The 27,507-nt window shown below is 37.6% G+C and overlaps 2 protein-coding genes across 2 annotated transcripts; both read left to right on the forward strand.

The window, feature by feature from the left end:
- Nucleotides 1–6,139: 6,139 nt before the first annotated feature.
- LOC146473514 (contactin-associated protein 1-like) lies at nt 6,140–9,506 on the forward strand. Its single transcript, XM_085118068.1, has 2 exons — nt 6,140–6,454; nt 8,898–9,506. Exons 1-2 carry the CDS (start codon nt 6,140–6,142, stop codon nt 9,504–9,506), a joined length of 924 nt encoding a protein of 307 aa, XP_084974194.1.
- A 2,787-nt stretch (nt 9,507–12,293) lies between these two features.
- Nucleotides 12,294–26,319, forward strand: LOC146473515 (contactin-associated protein 1-like). Its single transcript, XM_085118069.1, has 3 exons — nt 12,294–12,477; nt 13,398–13,775; nt 25,206–26,319. The coding sequence occupies exons 1-3, from the start codon at nt 12,294–12,296 to the stop codon at nt 25,448–25,450; spliced, it is 807 nt and encodes a 268-aa protein (XP_084974195.1). The 3' UTR covers nt 25,451–26,319.
- The last annotated feature ends 1,188 nt before the right edge of the window (nt 26,320–27,507 follow it).

The following is a 27,507-nucleotide window of genomic DNA, read 5'->3' on the forward strand; positions in this document are numbered from 1 at the left end:
TAATAAAACTTTTACAAGAGTCCGACTTGTATTTTTACAAGAGTCCAACTTGTAAATCACAAGTGCAAAATACAAGTCGCATGTCACTTGTAAACACATTGAGTGAGACTTCAGAAAAACAAATTGTAGTGTAAAAACATGTCGTCTTCCAGAGAAAAGGAACTCGACGAGCTCCTGAGACGTCATGATCAGATACTCCGTCGACCTAGAAAGTTTGAGGAAAGACGGCTGTTTGAGGTCCAAAAATCCAAGGGAATTTCGAGAGAAGTTTCGTCTCCCTGTCGACGCATTAATAGTCCCGCGTTTGGAACAGAACGAGATGTAACCGAGCACTAACGGCAAGACAGCAACTTTCTCAACATCCTTGTAAAAATTCCTTCTATCACGTAATGCACTCTTGTCATGGTATCTCCACATCAACAGTGTGGAATATCATTCATTGCGTTCTATAGCGTTCTTAAGAAAAGGTTCTATCCTCTACAGAAGGGAATGATAGTGAGAAACATGAAAAGAGCTGCCAAGCTTATCAAGTGCATGTGCTGTTATACTGCACAACCTCTGCATTCTGTTTAGTGATAACGGTGATGATCCACTTGACGATGCAGATCTCGACATTGACGTCGATGAGCTAGATATCGACAACAGAGAAACAAGAGGACAGACAACAGCAGTTGCTGCAGCACTTCCTATGAGTGCGAAAAATAGTACCAATGACACTTCAAAACTTAAACTGTTTCAATATCATCAAAAGAGAACAGTCCACGACAAAATACGCCATATTTTTTGGAAGGGCCAAATTGATATGTCATTTGTTACTCAGTGTCGATATTCATTACGTGTATTGTGCAAAAAGTGCACATCTACCTTACTAGGAAAAGAAAAAGAAACTGTAGGTCACAATTATGCTAGTTTAATTGGTAACAATGGTCTTATTTTAAAGATAAGTGCAAAAACCTTTCACAGGTTGCAATTTACAGTTTTTCCACTCAATATTCAAAGTGATTGTATTCAAAGTATTATAATATAAATGTAATAAGTTCAGCAACTGTCCAAACGATTACTGATATCGTCTTGTTAAATGCCATGAGCGCTGTTTAATAAAATTATTTAATTGTCAAGATCTTTTCTGAGCCTTTTTATCTCCAATCTCAGCTCGATATTTTCCAGTTGGAGTTTTCTTTTTCTAAGGCGCAGTATGTCGTCTTCTAGATCTGCTGCCTTGTTATGTGCAGTTGATGATATCCCCTTGGCCTTTCTAACTGATGGCAGAGCCTCAAGTCTGATTTTTCTTGGCCTTTTGTTCTTAAGACTGCCTGCTTGGGTAGCATTTTTGGTGAGCCGCCCCTGCCATTGCCAGTTTCAGCGGTAGAAACTTGCACTTCACTGACGCGTTGCCGTCTTCGTCACTGTCGACGAAAATGGCGCTAAAACTATCATTTTGTGGTCCCTTACAAGCTGGGCTAAAAGTAACTTTTGTTTCTTGGATAACATGCTCAACAATGGTCTCAAGAACATATAACTGAGAACGAAGGAAGGAGAACCGCATATATATTGAAGGAAGAGAAGAGATATTTAAATTTTGCATTCCAAAAAATACACATGTATTCAAACGGAGTTTACAATTGTAAGGCTACAATTGTAATTTACACTTGTATTGTGACTAGGGATACACGTGTAGATTCCAGAGTGGAAAATTCTTTTATTGAATCCTTGTATTTACAAGTCGGACTTTACACGTGTAATTTACACGTGTAAAAACTACAAATCTAATTTCTTTATTGAATTGACCCCAGATCATTCAAAACTTCCTAATTCGCTAGCTATAAATGATGACCCTCTGCGTTTACAACGTGATGAATTGCAATCATAAGCTTTACTTACTGTATGAAATCTATGGGCACAAAGTTTATTTACTTTGAGCCCTAATATCGCAACATGTGATTTAGCCCACCTTCAAACAAAGGAATAAATTGTAAAAATGGCTCGTTCTCACAGGCTCTTCTACATATCAGTGGAACGTTCTATCCATTGTCTATGAAAATCGGTTAAAAGAAATATTGGCCGCAATCCAGTTTGTGTTTCACAAATGAGAGGTGGAAATTGTGAAATTCGACTCACAGGGCCATATTTTTATCGAACGTGTCGTCAACAAATGTTAGCAAGAAACCAGGAAATGAGATAACTACCGCTATGAAATTTCTCCACGAAGCAAGATTAAACATTTCTTACCAGTTTGATTTTAATAAAAACGCTGGAAGAGTTTCATTAAAGCTGTCATGTAACGAGATAAGTCTATCACATTGAAGCGAATTTTCTTCCCACCGTGGTTTTTTTTTTTAGTCGCTGAACACTAAATCGATTTGTTTACTCAGAAGCCACATGAAATATTTAATTATAACTAAGTTCCATAAACATACAACAGAGAATTGCAACAACGTTTTTAAACTAATAAGTGTAGACAATCAATCCATAAACTGATACTTTTCATAAAAGTACAAGAAGGTCAACAACATTTTGCAAACAATACCTGTAGAAAATGAGTTTCGTTTAGGCACAAAACCTGCATGGAATGTTCTATTGTTTGCAGCGATTACATCCAGGTAACACTACACTGATTTTGATAGAAACCATGTCAGAAATGGTCATCGGTTCTGCACGCATTGTGTTCCTATGTTTTTAGGAATTTGCTGCTGCTTGTATGTGCTGTTCTCGGAATGGTCCGAGAAACTCTCATTTCTTAGCCCTATCTAGTAGACCAGGCTTCTTTTTAATTTGGCTTCTGGAAGGGGGGGAGGGTGCGTATTTCCCTTACACTTCCATAACTTCGCAAAGATAAAAGCTATGATAACAAGACTTGGAGGATGGATAGCACGTCTTGAGATGTTTCCTTTAAGGTCCGCTACGCGAAGTGATGATGTCATATGACCCGGTAATTTCGTCATGATTGCCAAATGAAGGCCATTTTGGATCCGCCATCTTGGGTTTCTGAATTCCCCCAAACTTACGGAAATCTCCAATATTGAACGTAACGTAATGAATACCAATCAAAGAACACTAACATATCTAAAAATAGAGACGTTTTAGTAAGAAAATTAATTTTTCTTAATTTAAGAAATGGATCTTTCATTTTATGAAAAAAACTACCTGTCAAAAATTGGTTGCCATGGCAACATCAAAGTCAATGAACGCTAACTGACCATATCAATTTTTTGGGAGATAATTTTCTGAAAAAGTCCTGAAGTTCTTGGCGTTTGCTGAAGTTTTAAAAAGTTTATCAGGTTGAAAGTAGCCGCGGGAAGAATCCGCTCTTCCCCCGGTCTTGATAGGGTTAAGTACAGTGGCAAAGGAAGCCTTGCGCGATTTATAATTATGACTGTACGGGTAAAGAAAATCTTTGTAAGGGTTTTTGAAATCTAAAAACAAATTTTGGGTTAACCAGAGATTTTTTTAGCGATAACAAGAGGCTATATGTAGCCTACACTCGTGCCGTTTAAATATAGGTGATTACTTATGGGGTAACAAACTCTGCACAGATCCGAAAATTCAAATTAACTAGATTGCATAGAGCAGTGGAATAAACACTGAACAACGGCGATATACATAGGATTTGTTGTCGTTTTTAGAGAGCACAAGTGCACTGCAATGTCGTTTTGGTCTAGGATGGAAATGCAGATATCGAGTCTGAAAACGCATTTTGACTTTCTCTAGAACCACTACAAATACTAAAATATAAGAAAGTTTGTTGTCTAGATAATTTTACGTCACAGGTAAATGATTTATTTTCGTTATTATTTTTCAACTTTATGCTTATCAGGAAGCATATATGTCATTGATCTAAAAATTTAACAAACACCAAGGATTTCTATTCTTAAGGCGGAAACAAGAATTGTCGCCTTTACCTCTCGGCTAATAGAATAAAGCCGTACAATGCTCAAGGGTAAAACACCTGCAAATCAAAACCCAAAGGTCAACAGACACTTTTGAGACGAAAACATGCCCAACAAACTTTATTAAAAATTGACTGATTGCCAGAGTACCCTAAGTTCGGTTCGACGCAAATAACTTGCTTCTTGGAGCTAGTTTTAAGTTACAATTACCAGGAGATGCCGCTTAACTGCTGTAAAATCTTTTGATATTACCTTGGCTGAATACACAAACTGTCTGCAAACGACCAAAGAGGATGCCTTTAAGCCCTAAAGACTGATTACGACTTTACTAGATAGTGTTGAAGGTAAATGACATGAAGCTCAATTGTTTCACACAAAGCTCTTTGCGTTAGTAGCTAACTGATGAATTCAATTCTGACCACAGTATAACGAGCCATTCAATGTGAAATAGTTTATTGAGGAATGGTCAGTCAGTCATCCGACAACAACAATGTGTCCTAATTGCCGGTTTTCACTGTCACGCCATTGCCGTGTGCGTGAAAAAAAAAATTGAAACCATTCCATGAATGAAATCAAGAAATTGACAAGTTATAGATGATAAGTAAATAAGAAACCTGTCCAAGTGTCAGGTTTGTGCGGTATTCCATACTTGAGTTATTTGACAAAATGTTTCACACAAATTTATAGAGCTTAGTATGGAGACGCCATGTTGGTGTCCCTCTGAGGGACACAAACATGGCGGCCGGAAATAGGAAAAAACATCTGGAGTTCATATTTGCCAGAAAAGAGGTTTGTTTTCCCTTGTGAATTTTCGAATGTTGAGATAAATATTTCTCCTCAAACTTAAATTGTTTAGAATGAACAAGACAATTTTAAGATACGGAACAGCTCTGTCACGGCCGTCCTCTTGACTATCACGCGCGATGAAAACTCGGAAATTGTAACTGTTCTATTTTCAAAAGGAAGTACGACATCGAGCTAAGAAATTGTGGAAAGACATATTTTTAGGTAATCTTTCCTTGAATGCAGGTAAAAATTTTGTAGGCCTCCCGGTTTTGAATTCTGGAATTTGGAGACGTCACGTAAAAACCAAGAATATATACTTATTACAACATAAGTCTAACTTGAAAAGCTTGAAACATTAAGTGTACCACGCCAGATAGGAAAAACCACTAAAAAAACACTCTTTAGATGTGGCCAAAAAATATGTGGAAACGTATTCCCCATCTAATGCAGCGGCACGGAACCTGGAGGAAGAGGTACAAAAAACCCTTAACTCTATAGAAAAAATTTAACTAAATTTGAAAGCAGCGAACAGGAAGACTGACCGAGCTAGAATGATTAATATTTTCCGCTAAAACAGTAAATACTCAAAACTGTCCCTTGAGAATACTAAAACCTCTCAATCGTGCCATCAGAATAGTAATTTCTGACTAATTCGTTCCTTAGTCACTCAACCGTCAGAAATTACATTTTTCGTGGAGCACAAATCGGGCAAAATTGGTCGAAAATTTTCGCGTAAGTTTGAAGTTCACCAAACTAAAGTAAAAGATACCCAGGCGAAATTAAAAAAAAAAAAACGTTTATGGTTTTATGATGCTGGAAGAAAGTTCAACAAATCCCGATTAATTGCTTTCTTTCCCCCGAAATGTTGAGTAAAATCAAACAATAAAAAGCCTAGCAAGGAAGTGCACTAACGAGAGGCGCCAGTCGATGTACTTTTCATGTAAATTTTTGTTCAAACTTCTTCCTCTAAATTTAACACTCCAAAGCATGTGCTGCAAAACGTTGTAAACGAAAGTCTCATTGGGCGATCTGAAAAGAACCCAGTTTGTATTTTATCCCCCTTAACGACGTAGAAAGAAATTAAACACACTTCCCTGCAAACACGTGAACCTGCCATACACTATTTCAATTATTTGTAATTGCTTTTCAACTAAATGATGATGCTTTTGTTTCCCATTTGACGTTCTGCCTGTGATAACCAGGCACACCTATCTTAATATCGAGGAAGGTAGCTTCTCGAAGTGAGATGACAAAAAAAGCATATATTTGGTAATTCTGTTACCTCTCCTTCCTCCGACAGCTCGGCGGGACTCAGTGAAAAATATATATCTGTGTTTACACCGGGTTTTTAGCAAATATTAGATTGTATAAAGCAAATATTACCGGAAACAGTGATTGAACTAAGCTTTGCTTTTGGCACTCACCAGAGACGTTAATTTACCAGCAACATTAAAGGGCATGGAAAAATGAATGGACTCCATTTCAACCTGATGTGTTACCTGTCGCTATTTCAAGTCATAAAAACCAGAAGTGAATCGTGTCGAGGAGAAAGATCTCAGCGAGGATTCGCTCTCTTCTACAAAAACTACAGCTCCAGAGTCACAAACACCTATTCCGACTGCCTTGATTTGTGCATTGATGACCCAAGTTGCCTGAGCTTGAATTTCTGGCTGGACACGAATCAGTGTGACTTGAACTCTCACTCGAGAGAAACCTGTCCGGCCTGTTACATGGAAGCGCCTTCCCGCTATATGGGGATGGCCAGATACCCAGGTGAGAAAGTAACACCAACGTTTGCGATTTAATAGCATTAATTACTCCCTTTTAACACAGCCAAGGGGCCGACCTGGAAACTTCGCAATTATTCCAATTCGTTCAACTTGTACAATGTATCCCAACTATCCAATAACAGAACAGGTGAGAACGACGTTGAAGTTGAGAGGGAGAATGAAAAATTAACCGTCGTGTGCTCACGTTCTCCACAAAAACTTGGATTTGGCCATTTCACGTTTTTGTTTGGTCGAGTATGCGGCGAAGAAATGTACCAAAACTGATAACGCATGTGCAGGGCCTTTGTTTTTCTCATACAAAAAAAAAGAAATCCCAGGGTATAAAGGTTCAGGTTCGGCTCCGAGGAAGAGAGGTAAATAAAACTTCTTGTTCTACAGCTGCGTTTTCCGCTGGTCACCAGCCTGTTATTGATCACGTGACCTTAGCTGAATTCAAATGTATCCTCCGCTGGATACAATTAAGCAATTGTTGCCCGCGCAGGATACGATAGCATGTGACCTAGCATGTCATCAATGCGAAGGAAAAGCATAACAGGAGCAAACGTTACAATAAATTTCTGCAACCATACTAAGTAATGAAAAATGATGACTTATTTCTAAACTATGAAGTATATAACGATATTTCGCACATATGATTTAGATAGTAGAACAGCACCCTTCAAAAGCTCTATTTTCACTGGACCCTCATAACCTGCAGCTGCATTGTTTTTTAGGGTTGAGAGCGTTGTTTTGTTATTCGTTCTTTTGTCCTCTCGACCAACCATGTAAGGCGTTGCAACTGGTGCGGATCTCCCCAATTTCGATTGAAGGAACAAAGTTGCAGTACAAAGTTGTATTCGGTGGCTGTATAACAAAGCATTTAATGTCTGGCCACTCGGTAAATAGGTTTTTTTTTCCCGAGTCTCGACTTTTCACGGAATAACTCGACAATTTGAATACTAATCGGAGCTTAGTGTGAAAAATAAAGCAGCGTTCAGTGGTTCCGAAGAAGTGCACGACACTTTCATTCATTTTTGTGCATAAAGTTGCATTTATTCAAAACACATACACTGTTAAAATAACTCAGAGCTATTTGAAAAAGATTCATCGATGGGTAAGCTACCAAATCGTTTCGTATTCGCTAGAATTCATTTCGTCTTATTAATCCTGGAAACAATTAAACGAGGCTATATTTGCAATTAGAAAAGAAAGTTAGTTTCTCCTCTGAAGAAACTATGGTACTGCGTGCATGGGAGAGTAGAAATAAACGTTTGGCTTTATCGACAGAGTTGGTGAGGCAATTTGGCCACCGTCAAATAAAATAAATAAATAAATAAATAAATATATAAATAAATAAAAAAATAGATTACTTTATTTTTAACCCTAACCTTAAAAGTGTCAATGTCTTTAGCGCAGAGCACCAATTGGGGACACTTTCCAAATCGAATTGGAATTAGGAAGTGTTGTGTTTTGAGGAGAGGGGAAAGCCGGAGTACCCGGAGAAAAAACTCTCAGGGCAAAGACGAGATCCAACAACAAACTCAACCCACATATGACGCCGAGTCCGGTAATTGAACCCGGGCCACATTGGTGGGAGGCTAGTACTCTCACCACTGCGCCAACCCTACTCGCTATACAAGAGATTCGCAGCTGACGTTTCGAGTGTTAGCCCTTCGTCAGAGCGAATCTATGGAATTATTCGTTGCGCAGTACATTGTGGTAAAATGCAAAAGAAAGCTGATTAATCCTAGCTCTACAAGCCCTGATTATGTTGTTGCCTATCGCTCGCTGCGCGCGCTCCACATGTAGCAATAATTCGAGAGGAGAGGAGAACTATTCATTGACAAAACGTATTGCCAAAAAACTCGCATACCTTCACCTCACGGTTAATGTGAAATTCTGGAAGGTTTGGAGAATTTTTACGTAGGCGTAAAATAATGTTACTGAGGTATGTAGGAAAAGTGAACGCAGTAAACTCCAACTATAAACGTACTAGATAGAGTAAACACATGAATCATGAGTTTCTCATCAATTGCTATCAGTTTGAGTCTACAGTGAATGTTTTCCCCATTTTGTTAGACTTTTTTCAAAAAAGTAGATCTCTTTCAGTTTTGGTCAATCACATCCTTTGTACTTACAAATCACATAGGTGTTTAAAACCTTTTGTTCTTTAAAATAATAAATGAGTTTCAGTTTCTAAAGTCGCGAAAAGTAATATCTTTACCGTCATTTTCTAAGCTTACGCAAGAGAAATTAAGAGCCCAGAAGGTAACCGGGCATCTGTCGCTCTGCCACAGAGCTAAATTCTCCAAAAACCCTGTTACAATTGGCTGCGTTTCAACGCTTTGAATCAGAAGGAAGGAAGAATTGTCACGGTTTCTTTTCATTACATTATTCAGCAAATGATATTTGTTCGGATTTTTATTTGGTTACTTCTACAGACAACAACTTGAAGTTTATGCCAAAGTCCTGCAGCGACCTGAAGAATTTCGATCCTTCAGCAAAACAAGGCAATTACATTATTGATCCAGACGGCGACGGAGGCCTGGAGCCATTCATAGTTTACTGCGATATGGCTGACAAGAACGGAGTTGGCGTGACAGTCATCAGTCACGATAGTGAAAACAGAGCATTGGTAAAAGAATATGAAGGCAAGGGGAGTTACGCCCGTGACATTCATTACAAAGGAATGAGTCTGCATCAGCTGGCGAGTCTGACCAGAGTCTCCTCACACTGTGAACAGTTTATCAAGTATGAGTGCAAGAATTCCATCTTGCTTCGCAATATGTATGGGTGGTGGGTGTCACGTGATTCTACTCAAATGAACTACTGGGGCGGAGCATCTGAATGTGGCAGGTCCGCATGCGGGATGAACAACTCATGTGCAGACCCCAGATATGAATGCAACTGTGATGCGAATGATGGCGTGTGGCGTGAGGACAGCGGTCTCCTCACTGACAAGTCACATCTTCCTGTTAGACAACTTAGGTTTGGCGATACTGGCAATAGCAGCGAGCAAGGTTACCATACATTGGGGAAATTGAAGTGCTATGGTAGGGTATAAACGCTAATATCCTATGTTTCTGATATAATTCTCTCCATCTGTTAACAAACGGTAATCTTAAACCTGAACAGTTGGCTTGCAATGCTTTCGAGCCATGTTTTTCTGGTTAATTTTCTGTCAATTCCAATGCTACGCGGCTTTCTAAATCGGAACCCACATCATCAAGGTCTTTCGTCTGTCGAGTTTGTTTATGTCAGGGGAGGAAGTAAATGGAGGCGAAGTTTTTGAACGAGCGCGTGAAGGAGTATAGTCACCTGAATGATAAACGCCAAGAAAAATTACCTGTAGAACTCAAGAAACTCGAAATTCTAACGAAGCCACAATTTGATGGAACCAAACAGAATATCAGAATATCAAAGTAACTACTCGGTATTACCGCTCAGCTATATTATAGTCACCTGTTATAACACCTCACTGAAGATACAAGACTTCAATAAGGATTCTTGATGGTAACTAGCTCAAATTATTGACTAAGAGGAGCTCCCTGCTGGGGTGACAACATTGAATATTAACTTGTAAGCTAATTTTCTTGTCGCCATCGAAGTGGTTGTTAAAATTAGCTCCCACCACTGGGAGGACTTTCGGAGAGTTGCTCGTTAGTAGTTGATGAATCTTCGGTTTCTTTACAAATAAATCCATTGCCATTTTCAAATAAAACATTCCCATCGCAAAGAAAAGCAGTTGGCTAATCTGTATCTGCACTTTCAGAGCTACCTTCGTTCTTCCATCGACAGCTTTTTTTCGCTCGCTCGAGGCGTTCGCTTAACTCATATTTCATGTTGCAGCATCGGCGGCAATGAGTCGCCAGCGGTACACTCTCGTAGGCGCTTAGTGCCAGTAAGTTATGTTAAGCAGATCGTCTTCATGTCAATTTCTCTTGTCGTTTTCCATGTATCCAAGCTGCCAGGTACGTTCATATTGTCCTTTCGCCGTTTGTCGTTCGTATTGTTTTTTTATTGCCTTTCGCTCGCATTATTCTTGTAGTCAATCGTTAGCTTCAGTGTATTTATTTGTTTCTGTTCTAGAAACCGCTGGTTACTGATTTGTGGAAATTACAATTGATGGAACTGTTACGTACGTTTCAATAAATTTATCGGTGCGTTCGCTAAATTCCACTTAAGGTACCGCTGCAGCTGTCTGTTTGATCGAAGAGCTTTGCTGAGCGAGGTTTGATTCTGAGGTCTTCAAGCGGCCGCAAGAAAAAAATGGACAGTAGAGCTACTGAGAGACATGCGGGTTGTTTCCTTAGACTAATGCAAACTTGTCATGAATTAGATCGAAGTTGAGGGTGAAATTCTCAACTCGTTGATACCCTTTGAATGATTACGTCACAATACAAATCCTGTGTGATGCCGTCACAATATCGACGTTGCTATCGACAGCATACCCATATCGGTAATTATCGAACTCCTTTGGGATCGATTTGAAAAACTGACATCCGCCCACAACCTCGTTCCCAGGGTCTCTCCTCTTCACGTCCCAGGGAGCTCCCCCTTATCACATGCTTCCGCTCGAACCTGACTGAGTGGCCACCCCTGGTCTCCGCCGTGGGGCAAATAGCCCCACGACAGAGTTCCATCACGATTTTATCGTTCAGGTCGATCCCAATGAAAGAGGTTTAAGGCATGTTTACTTCGTAAAAGCAAATGCCAAATAATTTCTGAAAAAGAGCTGAACTGTTCAATACCAAAACATATTGCAAAAAAGTCTGGATACCTTTAGCACGCAGGGATGTGAAATTCTGAAAGGCTGGCACATTTCTACGTATACGCCCACGAAAATTATAGTACAGTTGAGTGGCCGTTATGGGGAGGTAGGGGTGTAATATGACACTTTTTTTTCGGGAAGTACAACATGTTTATTGTGCCAAGTTCATGCTTACTGTAGCCTATAATGGCAATCCAATCCTAAATAATATATATAGATAAACTACACAATAAAACGTAAATAACGTTTTGAATCAAAATGTTAACAAGACGAAACGAGCAAGGTTCGCAACATTCGCTATATCATTGCTTACTGCAGCATTTAAACAAGAGCTAATGTATGGACTGTCCGCCGCGACAAAAAAGAGTGGCCGTTGTAGAGAGGTAGCCGTTAGTGTAGGTTCAACTTAAGTTTCTTGTGAAAAATTTAGGCAGTAAACCATGTTTAATCTTAGACGCAGTCAGAGCACATAGATAAACAATTTCTCATTAATTGATATCGTTGCGAATTTAGACTGATTACAGTGTCCGGTTTTTCCTGGGGTCACACTGGCTGCGTTCGATCACTTAATCTGAAGGAGTACAGTCATTATTTATTTTGTTTGGTTATTCAGCAAATGATATTTATTCACATTTTTTGGTGGTTACGTCCACAGATAGAAACATTCCAAAGTCCTGCAGCGACCTGAAGAATTTGAATTCTAGAGCACAACAACGCAATTATACTATTGATCCAGATGGCGACGGAGGTCTGAAGCCATTCATGGTTTACTGCGATACGTTTGACAAGAACGGAGTTGGCGTAACAGTCATCAGTCACGACAGTGAAAGAAGAACATTGGTAACAGGATATGAAGGCAAAGGGAGTTACTCACGTGACATTCATTACACAGGAGCGAGTCTGTCTCAGCTGGCGAGTCTCACCAGGGTCTCCTCACACTGTGAACAGTTTATCATGTATGAGTGTTATCATTCGCATTTGTGGTTTAACAACGAATCATACGGATGGTGGGTGTCACGTGATTCAACTCAAATGACCTACTAGGGCGGAGCCTCTCAGAATGGGAAGTGCGCATGCGGGATGACCAACTCATGTGCAGACTCCATATATGGTTGTAACTGCGATGTAAATGATTACGTGTGGCGGGAGGACAGCGGTCTCCTCACAGACAAGTCACATCTTCCAGTTAAACAGCTCAGGTTTGGGGATACTGGCAATAGAGGCGAGCAAGGTGACTACACACTGGGAAAACTGAAATGCTATGGTACTGTATAAACTCATATATCATATGTTAATGCGTATGAGTATTTATATTTGCCAGGATCAGTTTGACCAACTTTTTTGCTGAGACAAATTTAAAGAATGAAAACCTACAGCAGTCATTGTCGTGTTAGAAAAGCTTAGGCCAGATCAACATCTCTCTTGGCTGCTACCTTAGAAGGAAGAACTCACAATACAAATCATGTATGATGACGTCAACAAATTTTGACCGCGAGAAAAGGCCAAATATGTTTAATTATTATTACACCATTACGTTATTTCACCAAATAAGGTCAAGAGACCGCGCAAAATATGAGACCGTAATACACTGTAGTGTCCCGGTTTGACCGGTTTACAACAGAACGAATACGGACAAAGACATTTTACTGGCAAAAAGTCTATGAACTCTAAGCAATGTTATCCTTCGTCAAAGTAAATGCAAATTACTTCATTCGCAGTTCGAAATACATGTTTTATATATTTACATTTATTTAAATGAAATTATAAGGTTTAGAGAAGAGATGAACCGATTCAACAAAAAAAAGAAATTATATTGCCAAATTTTTTGAATACTTTCATACCCGCGCGATGGGGTGGGGGGAGGGGTTGTGAAATTCTGAAAGCCTCGTGTATTCGAAAAGTATGATTCCAAGTATGGTACATTAATGAAGGCGGTAAACTGGAACTTTATACACAGTTAGGGTATATAGATTTTTATTAAAAGCTGGCCCATTGGATAATGCTAGTTCAGAATTTTGGTTGGCTCAGCGGCTTCTCGCCAACTGATCTCTGTCCCCTGTTTTCCCGGGACCAAATTGGCTTCTTTCCAACGCTTAATCTGACGGGAGAACTGTTGCCGTTTCATGTTATGACGTTATTCAGCAAGTAATATTTATTTGGATTTTTTGTTGGTTACTTCTACAGGCAACGACGCGATGTTTATGCCAAAGTCCTGCAGTGATTTGAAGAGGCTCCATCCTACAGCACAGCAAGGCAATTACATTATTGATCCAGATGGCGTGGGAGGTCTAGAGCCATTCATAGCTTACTGCAATATGACTGATAAGAATGGAGTTGGCGTGACAGTTATCAGTCACGATAGTGAAAGCAGAACATCGGTAAACGGATATGAAGACATGGGGAGTTATTTACTTGACATTCACAACACGGGAGTGAGTCTGTCTCAGCTGGCGAGCCTCACCACAGTCTTCTTGCACTGTGAACAGTTTATCAAGTATGAGTACAAGGATTCCGTCTTTCTTTACAATATGCATGGGTGGTGGGTGTCACGTGATTGTACTTATATGACAGTAGTCAGCAACATGAGGGTTCCAGCGCATTTTTCAAAACTGTACACAAACTGAACCCCAACTCACACACAATCATCGCTTAAATCAGCCCAACTCATCAATTTTCGATTTTCATAAATGACACATTATTTAACCCCAACTCACCTATCATCAATACCTTTCTCAAGCCCTTTAATACAATATTTGATTTCCAAGACCACTGGCTTGATATACTTTGATACAACAGCTGAAAAAATCCTCGGTACCTAAATTTTGCAACCTAAATCCTCGGTACGTAAATTTTTACAACCTAAATTTTCCTCCCTTTGTCAAAACATGTTTCAAAAACCGGTTTAAACCGGTTATGCAAATTAATGTAATCTAATTTATATTCAGAATATGAGCAAAACCTTTGATCACAATAACAAGACATATTTTGTTCATTCAACATTTCAAAACTATGCAGCATCAGCTGATGGTTATATTACAAATAGAAAAAGATTGGAACCAAGAAAAGGATACTTATCTGAAAAAGGTTACTATGTAATTTCTGCTGGACCATACAATACATGTCAAGCCCACAGAATGGTTTATGAAGCTGTAAATCAATCAATAATTCCTCCTAGAATGCAAGTTAATCACATCAATTGTGACCGCCAAGACAATTCAAGCCAAAATCTTGAGTTGGTGACACCCTCTGAAAATATGAAACACATGCATCAAGCCAGAAAAGCTTTTTTGAATGCTCCGTATTCTGAAGATGAGTTGAAAACAATCAATAGATTAATGGAATTTCCACCAATTGAAGATAATGTCAATGAGTTTACACGAAGAGAAAAAAAGATTATCAATAAGATGTATTATCGTATGTGCCATGATATGGATGACACTGATTTCCCACTTTACAGGGATTAATTGTGTTAAAATAACCGGACAATTCCATTATGATTTCAAATTTTTACACCTCAATGATAGCATGTTTGTCTCTTAAATTGGACCAACTCTGAAAAATTTCGGCTTAAGAGTTTGGTGATTATATAGTTTTGTATAGAAATGGAGATAAAAAATGAAAAATCAGAAATCGCATATGTGGATTTTTCTGCTGGTGAGAATCAATCTCTATCAACCCAGCTGCAAAGACTTTTATTCATAATGAAAAAACATATTATGTTCATCCAATATACAACAATTATGGATGTTCAACTGATGGGTATATAATCAATAAAAAGAAATTAATCCCAAGAAAAGGTTATTTAAAACAAACTGGATATTTACAAATAAGTGTTAGTCCATCAATTAATGGAAAAAACAAATGTTATTCTCATCGAATGATTTGGGAGTCTGTTAATCAAAAAATAATTCCAGATGGATATCAAATACATCACATCAATTGTGATAAACAAGATAACTCGATTAATAATTTAGAACTTGTTACCCAACAACAAAACATGTTATATGATGGTATTCGAAGAAAGGGAATGAAATATAAATCACCACAAAATGTACCAATGAAATGTGATGTATTTTATTATCATAATATTTATACGAATTATGGAGCTAACAAATATGGTCAAATATATAATAAAAAAACAAAAAGTTTCAATTGGAATAAAACAACCAGATGATTATATGCGAATAACATTACATCCAATTGGTCTTTCACAAAAGACTGTATATATTCATAGACTGGTTTATGAATGTTTTTATGGTGATATTCCTAAAAAAATGCAAATTAATCAAATTGACTCAAATAGACAAAATAATTGTATCGATAATCTTGAATTAGTTACTCAATCAGAAAATATTAAACATGCTGTTGAAGCCAAGAAATACAAAACAAAGATTGAAATTACATCTGATAAGCCCATTGAATCAATAAAATTGAAAATCAAAATGAAAGAATCAGATGATGATTTTACAGAAGATGAAAAACAAGACAAACTGATTGAACAATTGGAGAAAAACCAAAAAGCGTTGACTTCAGGTTTGGAAGACATTGCTATGTTAACTTATCAGCCTGAAACACAACCACAATCACTAGAAGCAAAGCTACCAATTGGCTATAAACCATCAATGTCACCTGATTTTGCATCTAATTTGGATGCTGGTTTTGATGATGATGATATCCAAAAATTGATTCAATACGATCTTGCACCTCCGAGTTCTGTTCTCCAAGCTTCTATGCAAGGGGATATTGATATCAATGATTATGATGCAAATATTGGCAAAATGTTGAAAAAACTTGGAACAAAAAAGGGTCCTTTATCCAAGGGCCAAGGAAAGACCAAGAATAAAGACAAAATTGATAAAATTAATGAAGATATAAAATTATTACAAAAATACAGAGGGCGCATTAAAATAATCCCAGAAGGAATGAAAACCATCAAAAAAGGTTATGTTTATACGCAACCAAAGAGAAATGCATACAAAATATCATCTTCTGGGAAATATGGTGGACTAATGATTGATATTCCAAAATTAATAGGACGACTCAGACTTGTGGCAACAAAAGATAAACGCAAAGTAATGGACAAAAAGGTTGATTTCGATACAATCGATTTATTGACCAAGAGATTTAATTCAAAGAAGAAATACAGCAATATTGCCAAAATGGTATTTGATGAATTAAACCAACTCAGTGAGATTCCAATCCATAAATCCAGCAAAAAATTCAAGAAATTGGGCTCTGGTGTTGTTTATTTCAATGATGCTAATGATTTGATTGACAGAATGGAATTGCTTGGTGGATCCATTTTGGCTGGCAATAATGGAGTCAAAGAGGAATTTTCACAGATAGCCCATAAATTGAATCAACTTGGCTTGATAAACAACAAACAACTCATTGATTTATTGCAACAATATATAATGTAATGATATATGCAAGAAAGAGCGATACATATTTCATCTGTTAACCGACAAAAAATAGGTCGAAGTCGGCCTGAAGACTTTATTATCAAATTTGATCCACCATTGAAGCTTGACACAACAATGAGACATGAGCTAGCTGTGGATCGAGTTTCAATGACGTACTCGTGGCATAATGTCAATGCAGGATACAACAATAATACAATCAAATACAGCCCAGATAATGGTACAAATTGGAAGACAATCACATTTGTTGATGGAATGTATTCATATGATGATCTTGATGATTATATCACTCAATCAATAATTCAAAATGGAGATAAACCATCTTCCAGCAAGGGAATCAATCTATATTTTGTGCTTTCATCTTATAGAGTTGTCATTGAGCTGGACAACCAATGGAAGCTTGATATTAGAAACTCTAATTTTGGAGCACTTATTGGATTTGAACCAAAGTTAATTAACCAAACTGAACACGGGGCAAAATTGCCAAATATTACCAATGATATTGACGTTTTGAACATTAATTGTGATATAATAACTGATAGCCTCAGTGATGGACGATTCACAAATACACTGATAATGATACCCACTGACAATTTAACAAGGAGTTATCCCTTTACTTTTGAGCCAAAAAGAGCATTATTCAGCCCAGTTTCCAAATCAACTATTTCAGAAATGGGGATAACAGTGACTGACGCTTTGGGTCGGCCAATTGACTTGAATGGCATTGACTGGTTCATGAGCTTGATTCTCAGGTCTAGTTTAATATAATATATCAATATATGGTACGACAAAGTGAATTTAAACCACGTTTTGACCCAGAATTGGGTCGTTATGCGATAAAACATATCCATGGTGAAGGAATTATGGATGTTTTCAGATCAGTTGGATCAAAACTTTTCGGAAAAACAGCAAAAGAATTAGCTAAAAAAGGAGCCAAAACTGCAGCTGAAAAAGCAGTCACCAAAACTGGTGAGTTTGCTGGTAATAAAGCAGGTGATAAAATAATTCAATTATTGAGCAAAAAACAACCTTCCAAAACAAAATCAGTGACAATGAGCCAACCAAAAATGGAGCAGCCACTGACTGATTTTCAAATAGCTGAGAGAGTCAATCAGATGATATCTGGTGGAAAACTCAAAAGAAGGAGGAAATGAAAATAATGTAACATATCTGTATAAATGAAATCATTCAGAAATCCAAAATACATTGAGAGATACGAAGATGTCTTCTTCCAATTGGAGACACCATTGAATACTGGTAATCCAGGAAATAATTTATCACAAAAGAAAGATGGTTATCGTTTTGTTGTTGATAACACAGGAGAAGTTACCCCTTTTGACTGGTATAATGCAAGAATATCAGTTGGTTTCAAAGTCCAAAAAATGGATAACACCAATCTTGCAGCCAATGATGAAAATAATATTGTCAATGGTTCTTACAGTTTGATACATGATTTCGACATCAGATTAAATGGTAAAATGGTATATGATTGTAATAATGCAAATCATTGTGTAAATATCAAGAATCTATTGGAATATAGTCCAGGATATGCTCAATCAACAGCAACAAATGAGTTTTTCTATTTGGATACTTCAAGAGAACCACGAACTCAAGAAGCCGCAGTCAGTGCTGGGGCAAAAATAAGAAAAGCGCTCTTAGGAACATCAGTTGTTGTCAATACAGAAATACCATTGAATCGATACTCCTTTTTTGAAGCATTGATAGATGAGTTATTGCCATCAACAAGATTGGAATTAAATTTGCAAATTGAATCTGATTCTGTTCTAATTTGGAGAACCGGAGGTGCAGCATGTCGTGTAATTATTACGAGAATGGAGCTTGTTGTGCCACGAATCACTTTCAATTCAGAAGGACAATCACTGTACATGAGTCCATTCCTGAAGCCTCATAAATGGGTTTATTTGCGTGAAAATATTGAAAGAAGCAATTCATCACAACAAAGAAGTGGTCATTTTCAGATAACAAGTGGTCTTTCAAAGCCAAGACATGTGTTTGTTTTCATTATCAATGATGCGAATCTTGCGGTACAAGCAGCAAATCCATTTTTGTATGATACATTCAATGTAGCAGATAATAAAAAAATGTCAAATTGTCATCTGACAGTTGGAAATGGCAATGAATATCCTGATGTTCATTATACTCCAGAAGCTGAACCAAGTCGAGTTTACAGAGATATTCTCAAATATGTGCATGCAAACAATGAGTACAGTCAAGGAACTTTATTGAATGTCAACAATTTCAAAACACTATTTTCATTCGTGTATTTCGATTTAACAAAACAAAAAATGGATATCAAAGATGGTGCCACAAAGCTGACATTTCATTATGAATTATCTGGTACAGCAGGAAATGCATATTCAGTTTATGCGCTGACATTATATGAACAAGAAGCTGAAATTATCCAAAAAGATGGAAAACTAGTTTCGATAAATTGTCCAAAATTTTTAATGTAACGTTAGTTATATAAAAGATATGACAACTTATCATGAGGAGCCGCGTAGAGGTGTTAAAACTAATTAGGTTGAGTGACGGTTGCTATGATCGAATTCCTGTTCGAAAGCAGCAATCTATCAACAGTATAGTAAAGAATCTATTTCAGTCGCGTGTAATGTCTAGATCGAGCTTGCGGTAAGGCAATGAAGTCTTTGTGACTAGAAAGCTTTGCTTCTGTGGAAACGCACAGTTAACTGGAAACGTAAACTCCTCCGATCTGTCCAGAAGCCTGACTACACATCGACCGTCGGAAACGGAAAAATGACAATTTTTACTAAATGTTTTCGTTTTCCCGCCAATCTAATTGGCGCGCTATCGACGAACCATAACATCAATGATTTGTTCGCCCATCGTCTCTACGATGCAAATTTAGAGTTTATTTTTCGGCAAGCTAATTTTCTACATCATTTTCCAATAATTGAATCATAAATAAAGTCAATCGTCATCCTTCATCCGTCCGCAAAGGTAAGCGCGATTTTTATGTTTACGTTATATATTTGATCAGGACTCGCGATTTCGTGATTTGGGAAAATGTGTAACGGCTTCGATCACCAGCTTCCATTTTCCACGTGTATACGAACTCTTAGAATCAGAGTCAACACAAAATGTATTTTTAAAGTGCCTTTTATGATGATATTATTGCGGTACAGTATTTATAGTATTTCAGGCGGTAAGACCAAAATATGGCAATCAATGTTCACCACGCTGAGTGCGGCAAAAGTGTCCAAAAATACCGGCTAAATATTCACGGTTTTATTATGTAAAGGTAAAAGACATAGTTAGGTCACAGTTGTTCTCTCGGGTGTGTCGCCTGAGAACAATGAGCAATCGGGTGCGTCGCCTTTGCTTCGTGAGCTAACTCTGATAACAATATTAGAAATTTCTTCACAGAGAGATTTTGAACTCGGCCGTTCTTATCTCGGGTGAGTCGCCTGATAAGGACGAGCAATCGGGTGTGTCGCCTTTGCTTTGCCGTGTTTAATACCCGCTGCACATCGACGATAACTTTATTTTTCTCTGGATTTTTGAATTGTCCGGAGGTTTTTGACTGAACCGGAAATATTCGACTGCACGCAGTGAGTGAATGTTGATTGCTGTAAACTTTTTACAACGCACTGGGGCTCGTGTTGCACCGAAAATGTGGTTTCAAGCTGTCGACAGCGCTCCCGTAAACAATAGGCCTCCTGTAGTGATCGAGGAAAAAGTTGGATGGCAAAATCGGTTGCTAGGGCATGCGGCTCGCCATGATTCACATGGAGTAAAACTATCAATTGGGCAAAAAGATAAACTAGCAAAAGCATTAAAAAACAATTCAGCAATAACAATAAGATTATCAAATTCTGAATTAACTGGTCCGGATCAGCTGATGTTAACCAAAACACAAATAAATAGGTTGAAAAAGGCAATGCAAAACAAAACTGGAGCAGATATTAAAATAAGCAAAACACAGATACGAAAAGCTGTACAACAAGGAGGCAGTCTTTGGTCATCATTATTCAAAATTGGCACAAAATTACTACCAATGGCAGCAAAAGCAGTTGGACCATTAGCTACTGGAGCACTTTCTGGGCTTGCAAATGTGGGAGTCAATAAAATATTTGGTAGAGGACAAGTTGGTGGTTTCCTCATTCCTCAAAATCATATTGATCAATTAATAAAATACAAAGATTGGCTCACTGAAGCACAAAAGAAGCAAATTGTCAATGCAATACATACTGGTGGACAGATTGTAATTAAACCAACTAAGGCACAATCAGGAGGTTTTCTGGGGACATTATTGGCTTCAATTGGCATTCCAATGGTTTTGAATGCATTAATGGGTAAAGGCTTGCAGGTGGATAGAAGTAGATCCAGAAGATCGGTTCCAGTTTTTGTTCCAAACACAACCAAAAAAGATGGTGGTTTGGTCCTGCCAGTTAATTATAGACCGCCTCCATTTTTCGGTACATGGGATCAATATGGCAAAGGAAAAAAAAACCAAAAAAGGAAAAGGTCTGTTGTTAGGCAAAAACAGTCCATTCAAGGGGATTCCATTAATCGGAGACATTCTGTGAAATTCATAAATAAACCACTCAGTACTTTGATATCATTGATTGGGTCAAAAAACTCAAAATAAAACACTTCAGAGGCATTTACAGCAGAGATAATTTACCACAAAAGATGAAAAAAGATGAAGTTGGTATCATTAACCTGGATTCACAGATTGGACCAGGTACACATTGGGTTGCTTATCGAAACGGAGACAAATATGCAGAATATTTTGATAGTTTTGGGTTAATTATGCCAAAAGAAATTATGCAATTTATGTCAACAAGTGGCAAACGATTGATGTATTCAGGTGATGAAATTCAAGAAAGAGATTCAGTATTGTGTGGTTATTGGTGTTTGTATTATTTATTTGAGAGACAAAAGGGTACAAGTATATTGAAAACAATCCACAATGCACATTTTGACATGAACAATCAAAGTGTCAATCATAATTTTATAATCCAATATTTTAAAAAATTATCTAATCAATAGTATATGAGAAAATTTTGCGAAGATTGTCAAGAAGAAACTGATCATTTTGGAGATGTTTGTTTAGAATGTTATTATGTATCAGATTCTGAAGATGATTCAAGTGACTACAGTGAGCATGAGTCTGACAGAGAATTCATCAATGATGAGAGTGAATCAGATTATGAGTCTGACTCTAATGATAATTAATATAATATAGAGATATAAATGGTGAAATCATATTGTGTTAAACAAAAGAAACAAACTGAATGTGTTCAGCCTTCAGGTTACAAGCAAGCCAAAAATGGTCGGCTCATGTTCTTCTGTACATGTGCTGAATGTGGTATAACTAAAACCAAATTTGTTAAAAAACAGGGAAACTAAATAGCCCGTCCGAAGGGGCGGGCATAATGGATACTTTAGCATCAACTGGTGCTGATATGTTAATTCAACATGCAATACCATGGTTGGGAAAGAAAGCAGTTGAAATGGGTCGATATTATGGGTCTGAAGCACTTAGAAACCCTAAATTGCAAAAGAAAGCTATTGATTATGCTATCTCTAAAGCAACTCCTTTTGTTCAAAAGACTGGATCAGAGATGTTTGATAAATTATCAACCAAAGTAAGACAAAAAAGAAGGTACAAAACTGACCGAAAAGAACTTGATGGTGGTAATTTGGATACAATTTTGGAACAACTCGGTACACCTGGTAAGGTTGCATCGAAGTCGATGGATGTTGTTGGAACATTAATTCCATCAACAAAGGAAGTCTTTGATAGATACAAATCTGGAGACATTGCCAAAAGTGCATTCAGCACAGATACTGGAATATTGTCTAACCAATTTTGGACTGGCAAGGCTGGAAAAAAGACATTAGAAAAATACAAAAATTATCCATGTTCAAGTATGGTAAAAATTGGAAAAAAATATCATAATACACCAAGTTGTTCAAGCTATGATTCCATTGGTTGGCATCCACCAAATTGGGCTGAGTATGATAAAGGAATCAAAGGACGACCCAAAAGTGGTGGTTCAATTGATATACACAAAGCAATTGGCAAGCTCCCAAAACCCAAAGCTGGTTGGGTACTTCCAGGGCACAAATACACTGGTCCATACAATGATTTGGGAAAACAAGTAAAATATAACCCCAAAACAGGGCAAATATTGGAAATTTATGATAAACCAACAGGCAAAACAGACGCAATAGCCATGCAACATGATGTTGATTATTCAGTCTGCAAAGATGACAAAAAATGTAAAAACAAAGCTGACAAAAAGATGGTAAAAGCATTGGATAATGTGCCATATAATGATCGTCAGTGGGGCCACTGGTTGGCTCGAAATATGATAAATACAAAACAGAAACTGGGTCTTGGGGTTCCAAAAAACGTCAAAAGCCGTCGGGTAAACAGGAAAACTGGCAGGAAAATTTAGCCAATGAGCTGCATAAACCCATAAGGCGTAACTTTACTCGGCGGCGTGTTATTGTAAATAATATTGATGAAATATGGGCTGCTGATCTTGTTGAAATGCAACAATTCAGTAAATGGAATAAAGGTAACAGGTATCTTCTCATGGCTATAGATGTGTTCAGTAAATTCGGCTGGATTGTCCCATTAAAAGATAAAAAAGGTGAGACTATAACTAAAGCATTTCAAAGCATATTCAAAGAGGGTCGAAAACCAAAGTATCTATGGACTGATAAAGGCTCAGACTTTTACAACAAACATTTCAAAGACTTGCTCAATAAACATAACATTACACTGTATTCGACTGAAAATGAAGAGAAGTCATCAGTGGTGGAAAGATGGAATCGGACGATTAAAAATAAAATGTGGAAAAAATTCACTGCTCAAGGCAATACAATGTATCTGGATATTTTGCCTGAAATATTGAAGCAGTATAATAACACTAAACACAGTTCAATAAAAATGACACCGACAGAGGCATCTAAGAAAAAAAATAAAGGAATTGTTTACTTCAATCTACATGGAAATTTAACACAATTGTCATCCAAACCAAAATTTAAAGTTGGTGACAAGGTTAGAATATCAAAGTATAAAAGAAAAGTGTTTGATCGAGGTTATACAGAAAACTGGACAGAAGAGGTCTTCATTATCGATAAAATTCAATACACTACACCAATCACATACAAACTAAAAGATCTGAACGATGAACAGATTAAAGGGAGCTTTTATGAACCAGAATTATTGAAAGCTAATCAGGAGATATTCAGAATCGATAAAGTCATCAGGAGAGATTACAAGAAGAAACAAGCTTTGGTAAAGTGGAAAGGATACAATGATGCCTTTAACTCTTGGATCCCAATCAAGGATTTAGTTGATGTGCAAAAATAATAAGCTCATTCTATCGATACAGTCACGGCCTCACGAATATTCGATAGCGAGTCGATCCAATAAAAAAATCTATTGTTGGGTGCAAGATAAATGATATTCTTACCTCAAAAAGCGTCTACAAACATCAGAACGATGAAAGTGGCGAAATAAATGTCCAAATATCCCAAAACATGAACGATAATTTACCAACACAAACTCTTTACAAAATGGCGGACATGTTAAATAAAAGACTAGTGTCCAGTCCCCTTTGGGTTGTGTCAACGTGTACATGCAGAAAAGCGCATGCATATTAATCCAAGTCAAGCAATATTACGCAATATACAGAAAAATAGCACCACAAGTGTAAAAATTTCAGAACTGAGTGTAATATATAGGTAATCGGGCCATTGTTACATTAGTTCACAAACTCTGGTGAAGCTTTAGGGTGGTGTCAGTTGGCCCCTGACTGAAACCTGTTTGACGGCTTGTGCAGATGGTGAATTACTGAGTAGTGGGGGATGTCTTCCAGTGGACGGTACCTCCAGGGTGAGCCCGCTCAGGCCCCACTGGTTCCAGGGGGGTGCTCAGAGTTCGTCCCAGGACTCAACCTCTTTCCCAGAGGTAAAATGGGAAGGGACGACAGCCGCCTTGTCAGCGGCGGGAAAAAGACCTAGCTGGGGCTAGGCAAAAAACAGCCAACCGAGCACCCCCCGACAAGGGTTTTGTCCATTTTCATGACAAGTCACACAACGTCACGCGTGACAGTAATGACACCCAGTCACACAACATCCATAAATTTGAATTATAACATTTGTAATTCAGATTTATGATTATTTTTTCTCCATTACAGGTTAATTATATCCAAACAAGAGCTCAAAAGTGTTGTATTCATCATTCAAATCAGCGATTGATGAGTTGGTGGTAAAAAATACGTAGTTTAAGGTGGAGTTGTGTGTTGAAAATGCATAGGATATGGAACCGAGTATTTTTTCAGCTGTTGTATCAAAGTATATCAAGCCAGTGGTCTTAAAAAATCAAATATTGTATTAAAGGGCTTGAGAAAGGTATTGATGATAGGTGAGTTGGGGTTAAATAATGTGTCATTTATGATAATCGAAAATTGATGAGTTGGGCTGATTTAAGCGATGAGTGTGTGTGAGTTGGGGTTCAGTTTGTGTACAGTTTTGAAAAATGCGCTGGAACCCTCATGTTGCTGACTACTTATGACCTACTGGGGCGGAGCCTCTGAGAGTGGCAGGTGCGCATGCGGGATGAACAACTCATGTGCAGACCCCGGAGATGAATGCAACTGTGATGCGAATGATGGCGTGTGGCGGGAGGACAGCGGTCTCCTTACAGACAAGTCACATCTTCCTGTTAGACAGCTCAGGTTTGGCGATACTGGCAAGAGCGGCGAGCAAGGTTACCATACGTTGGGGAAACTGAAGTGCTATGGTAGCGTATAAACACTAATATCTTATGTTTCTGCTTCTTTACATTAGTGTATCTTGATAACATTCTCTCTGTCTGGGTAATCTTACCATACATTGGGAAAATTGAAGTACTATGGTACCTGCAAACGCTAATATCTTCAGTGTGTTGAAGCATTTGTCTATACTAAGGTTTTTAGCAAAAACGTAGAACTTTCGTGTGAACGTCTTAAAGTCATTAATAATTCATGAAAATAAAAGAAATTAAAATCACGGTGGTTTCGAAATGTGATCTAAATTATCATAAAATGTGGGCAACATTTTATTTGAATTTCTCTAAGAGTTGTTAATGGTTTGAGTGAGCTATATCAAACATTCGAAAGAACGTTTAATCCCGATTCGAAGTGAAACATCTCGGAGTTGTTAAAAAAAATTGAGAACGGTTGTGCCTCGTTTTTTCAACCCAGTTCTCGGTTTCTCGTTCTGCCTTATGTTTGATATAGGTGGTTTGCATTATCGCCATGTTGCTGCTAAAACAAAAGAAAATTTGCTCACATCGTTTGTTCCTAATCACCAACATGGTCGCCATGACGTAATGTACAATTTTACATCTAATAGCTCAGCCCGCAAAGTTTTGTGAGCCGCCTATTTGTAGCGAATTTGAGTTTCTGACAAACACGTAGTCTAATATTTTTCCTTTAAATGCAAACTTGTAAAAAAAAAAAACATTTTTATGCATCAGGAGATAAGTTGGTAGTAACTGCAAAATCCTGGAATTTAATTTGCTGTAAAAATGCTAGCTGAAAGTAAAACATGAAATTTAGCTGCGTATGTAAGGAAGACTAAAAACGCTGAACGTGCAGCTTAAGCAATTGTTAAACACAAGCCATAGAAAGAAGACTCAATTAAACGCTGAATATTGATCCGCTGTTTTGCCTTGAATTATCTTCTTATTTAGGAAATCTATACATGAGTGAAAGCCCCTGTCCCACGCTCACGACAACATAGATCTATATTCCATCTTTTTTTTTTTTTACTGAGCTTAGAATCTATCATCTTTTGTTAAATTAAGAACCAGCATTATTCTTTGTTAGCCTAAAAGTGTTTCTGCGTTTTTGGTGTCTCCAAATACACATAAATTATAAATTAGGCTATTTTAGGCGAAGATCGCTTGCTCTTGCTCAGAAAGTAAGTTTAAGACTGACTATCCATAAGCACCTCATATTCAAATCTTATCTACTAGATAGATTTCGCTAAATTTCCCACTGGCGAGATCGTGAATTTTGCAAAACTTGCAGATGTTAGTTTTGGATAATACAGATCATCCAAAACTTCCTAATTCGTTAGCTATAAATGATGACCTTCCGCGTTTACAACGTGATGAATTGCAATCATAAGCTTTAATTACTGTGTGAAATCTATAGGCACAATGTTTATTTACTTTGAGCAACATGTGATTTAGCCCACCTTCAAAGGAATAAATTGTAAAAGTGGCTCGTTCTCACAGGCTCTTCTACATATCAGTGGAAAGTTCTATCCGTTGTCTATGAAAATCGGTTAAGATATATTGGCCGTAATCCAGTTTGTGTTTCACAAACGAGAGGTGGAAATTGTGAAATTCGATTAACAGGGTTACATTTCTATCGAACGTGTCATTAACAAATGTTAGCAAGAAACCAGGAAATGAGATAACTGTCGCTTTGAAATTTCTCCACGAAGCAAGATTTAACATTTCTTACCAATTTGATTGTAATAAAAACGCTGTAAGAGTTTCATTAAAGCTGTTATGTAACGAGATACGTCCATCACATAAAAGCGAATTCACCGTCCACCATGAGTTTTTTTACCCGCTGATCCGTTCGTTAATTGACTCAAATAAATAAGAATATGCCGGTATGGCCTATGGAACATGCCATGCCTATGGAATATGGAATATGCTATGGAATATGCTATGGAATATGGTATGGAATTTGGCGGTAGGTTCCGACTTTTAATTCGGAGGTCCCGGGTTTAAGTCCCCTCTCTGAACACTATAGATTTGTTCACTCAGAAGCCACATCAAATATTTAATTATAGCTAAGTTCCATAAACAT

The sequence above is a fragment of the Pavona decussata genome, unplaced genomic scaffold (genome assembly GCF_977016875.1).
Source record: "Pavona decussata unplaced genomic scaffold, jaPavDecu1.1 SCAFFOLD_93, whole genome shotgun sequence".
Lineage (NCBI taxonomy): Eukaryota > Metazoa > Cnidaria > Anthozoa > Scleractinia > Agariciidae > Pavona > Pavona decussata.

Excerpts from the sequence above, each read along its gene's own strand:
- LOC146473514 (XM_085118068.1), top strand. The coding sequence starts at position 6,140 with ATGAATGGACTCCATTTCAACCTGATGTGTTACCTGTCGCTATTTCAA. Across the intron at positions 6,455-8,897 it reads CCAGATACCCAGGTGAGAAA|TTTATGCCAAAGTCCTGCAG; the intron begins GTAACACCAACG and ends AACAACTTGAAG.
- LOC146473515 (XM_085118069.1), top strand. The coding sequence starts at position 12,294 with ATGACCAACTCATGTGCAGACTCCATATATGGTTGTAACTGCGATGTA. Across the intron at positions 12,478-13,397 it reads GGGAAAACTGAAATGCTATG|GCAACGACGCGATGTTTATG; the intron begins GTACTGTATAAA and ends TTACTTCTACAG. Across the intron at positions 13,776-25,205 it reads GGTGTCACGTGATTGTACTT|TTATGACCTACTGGGGCGGA; the intron begins ATATGACAGTAG and ends GTTGCTGACTAC.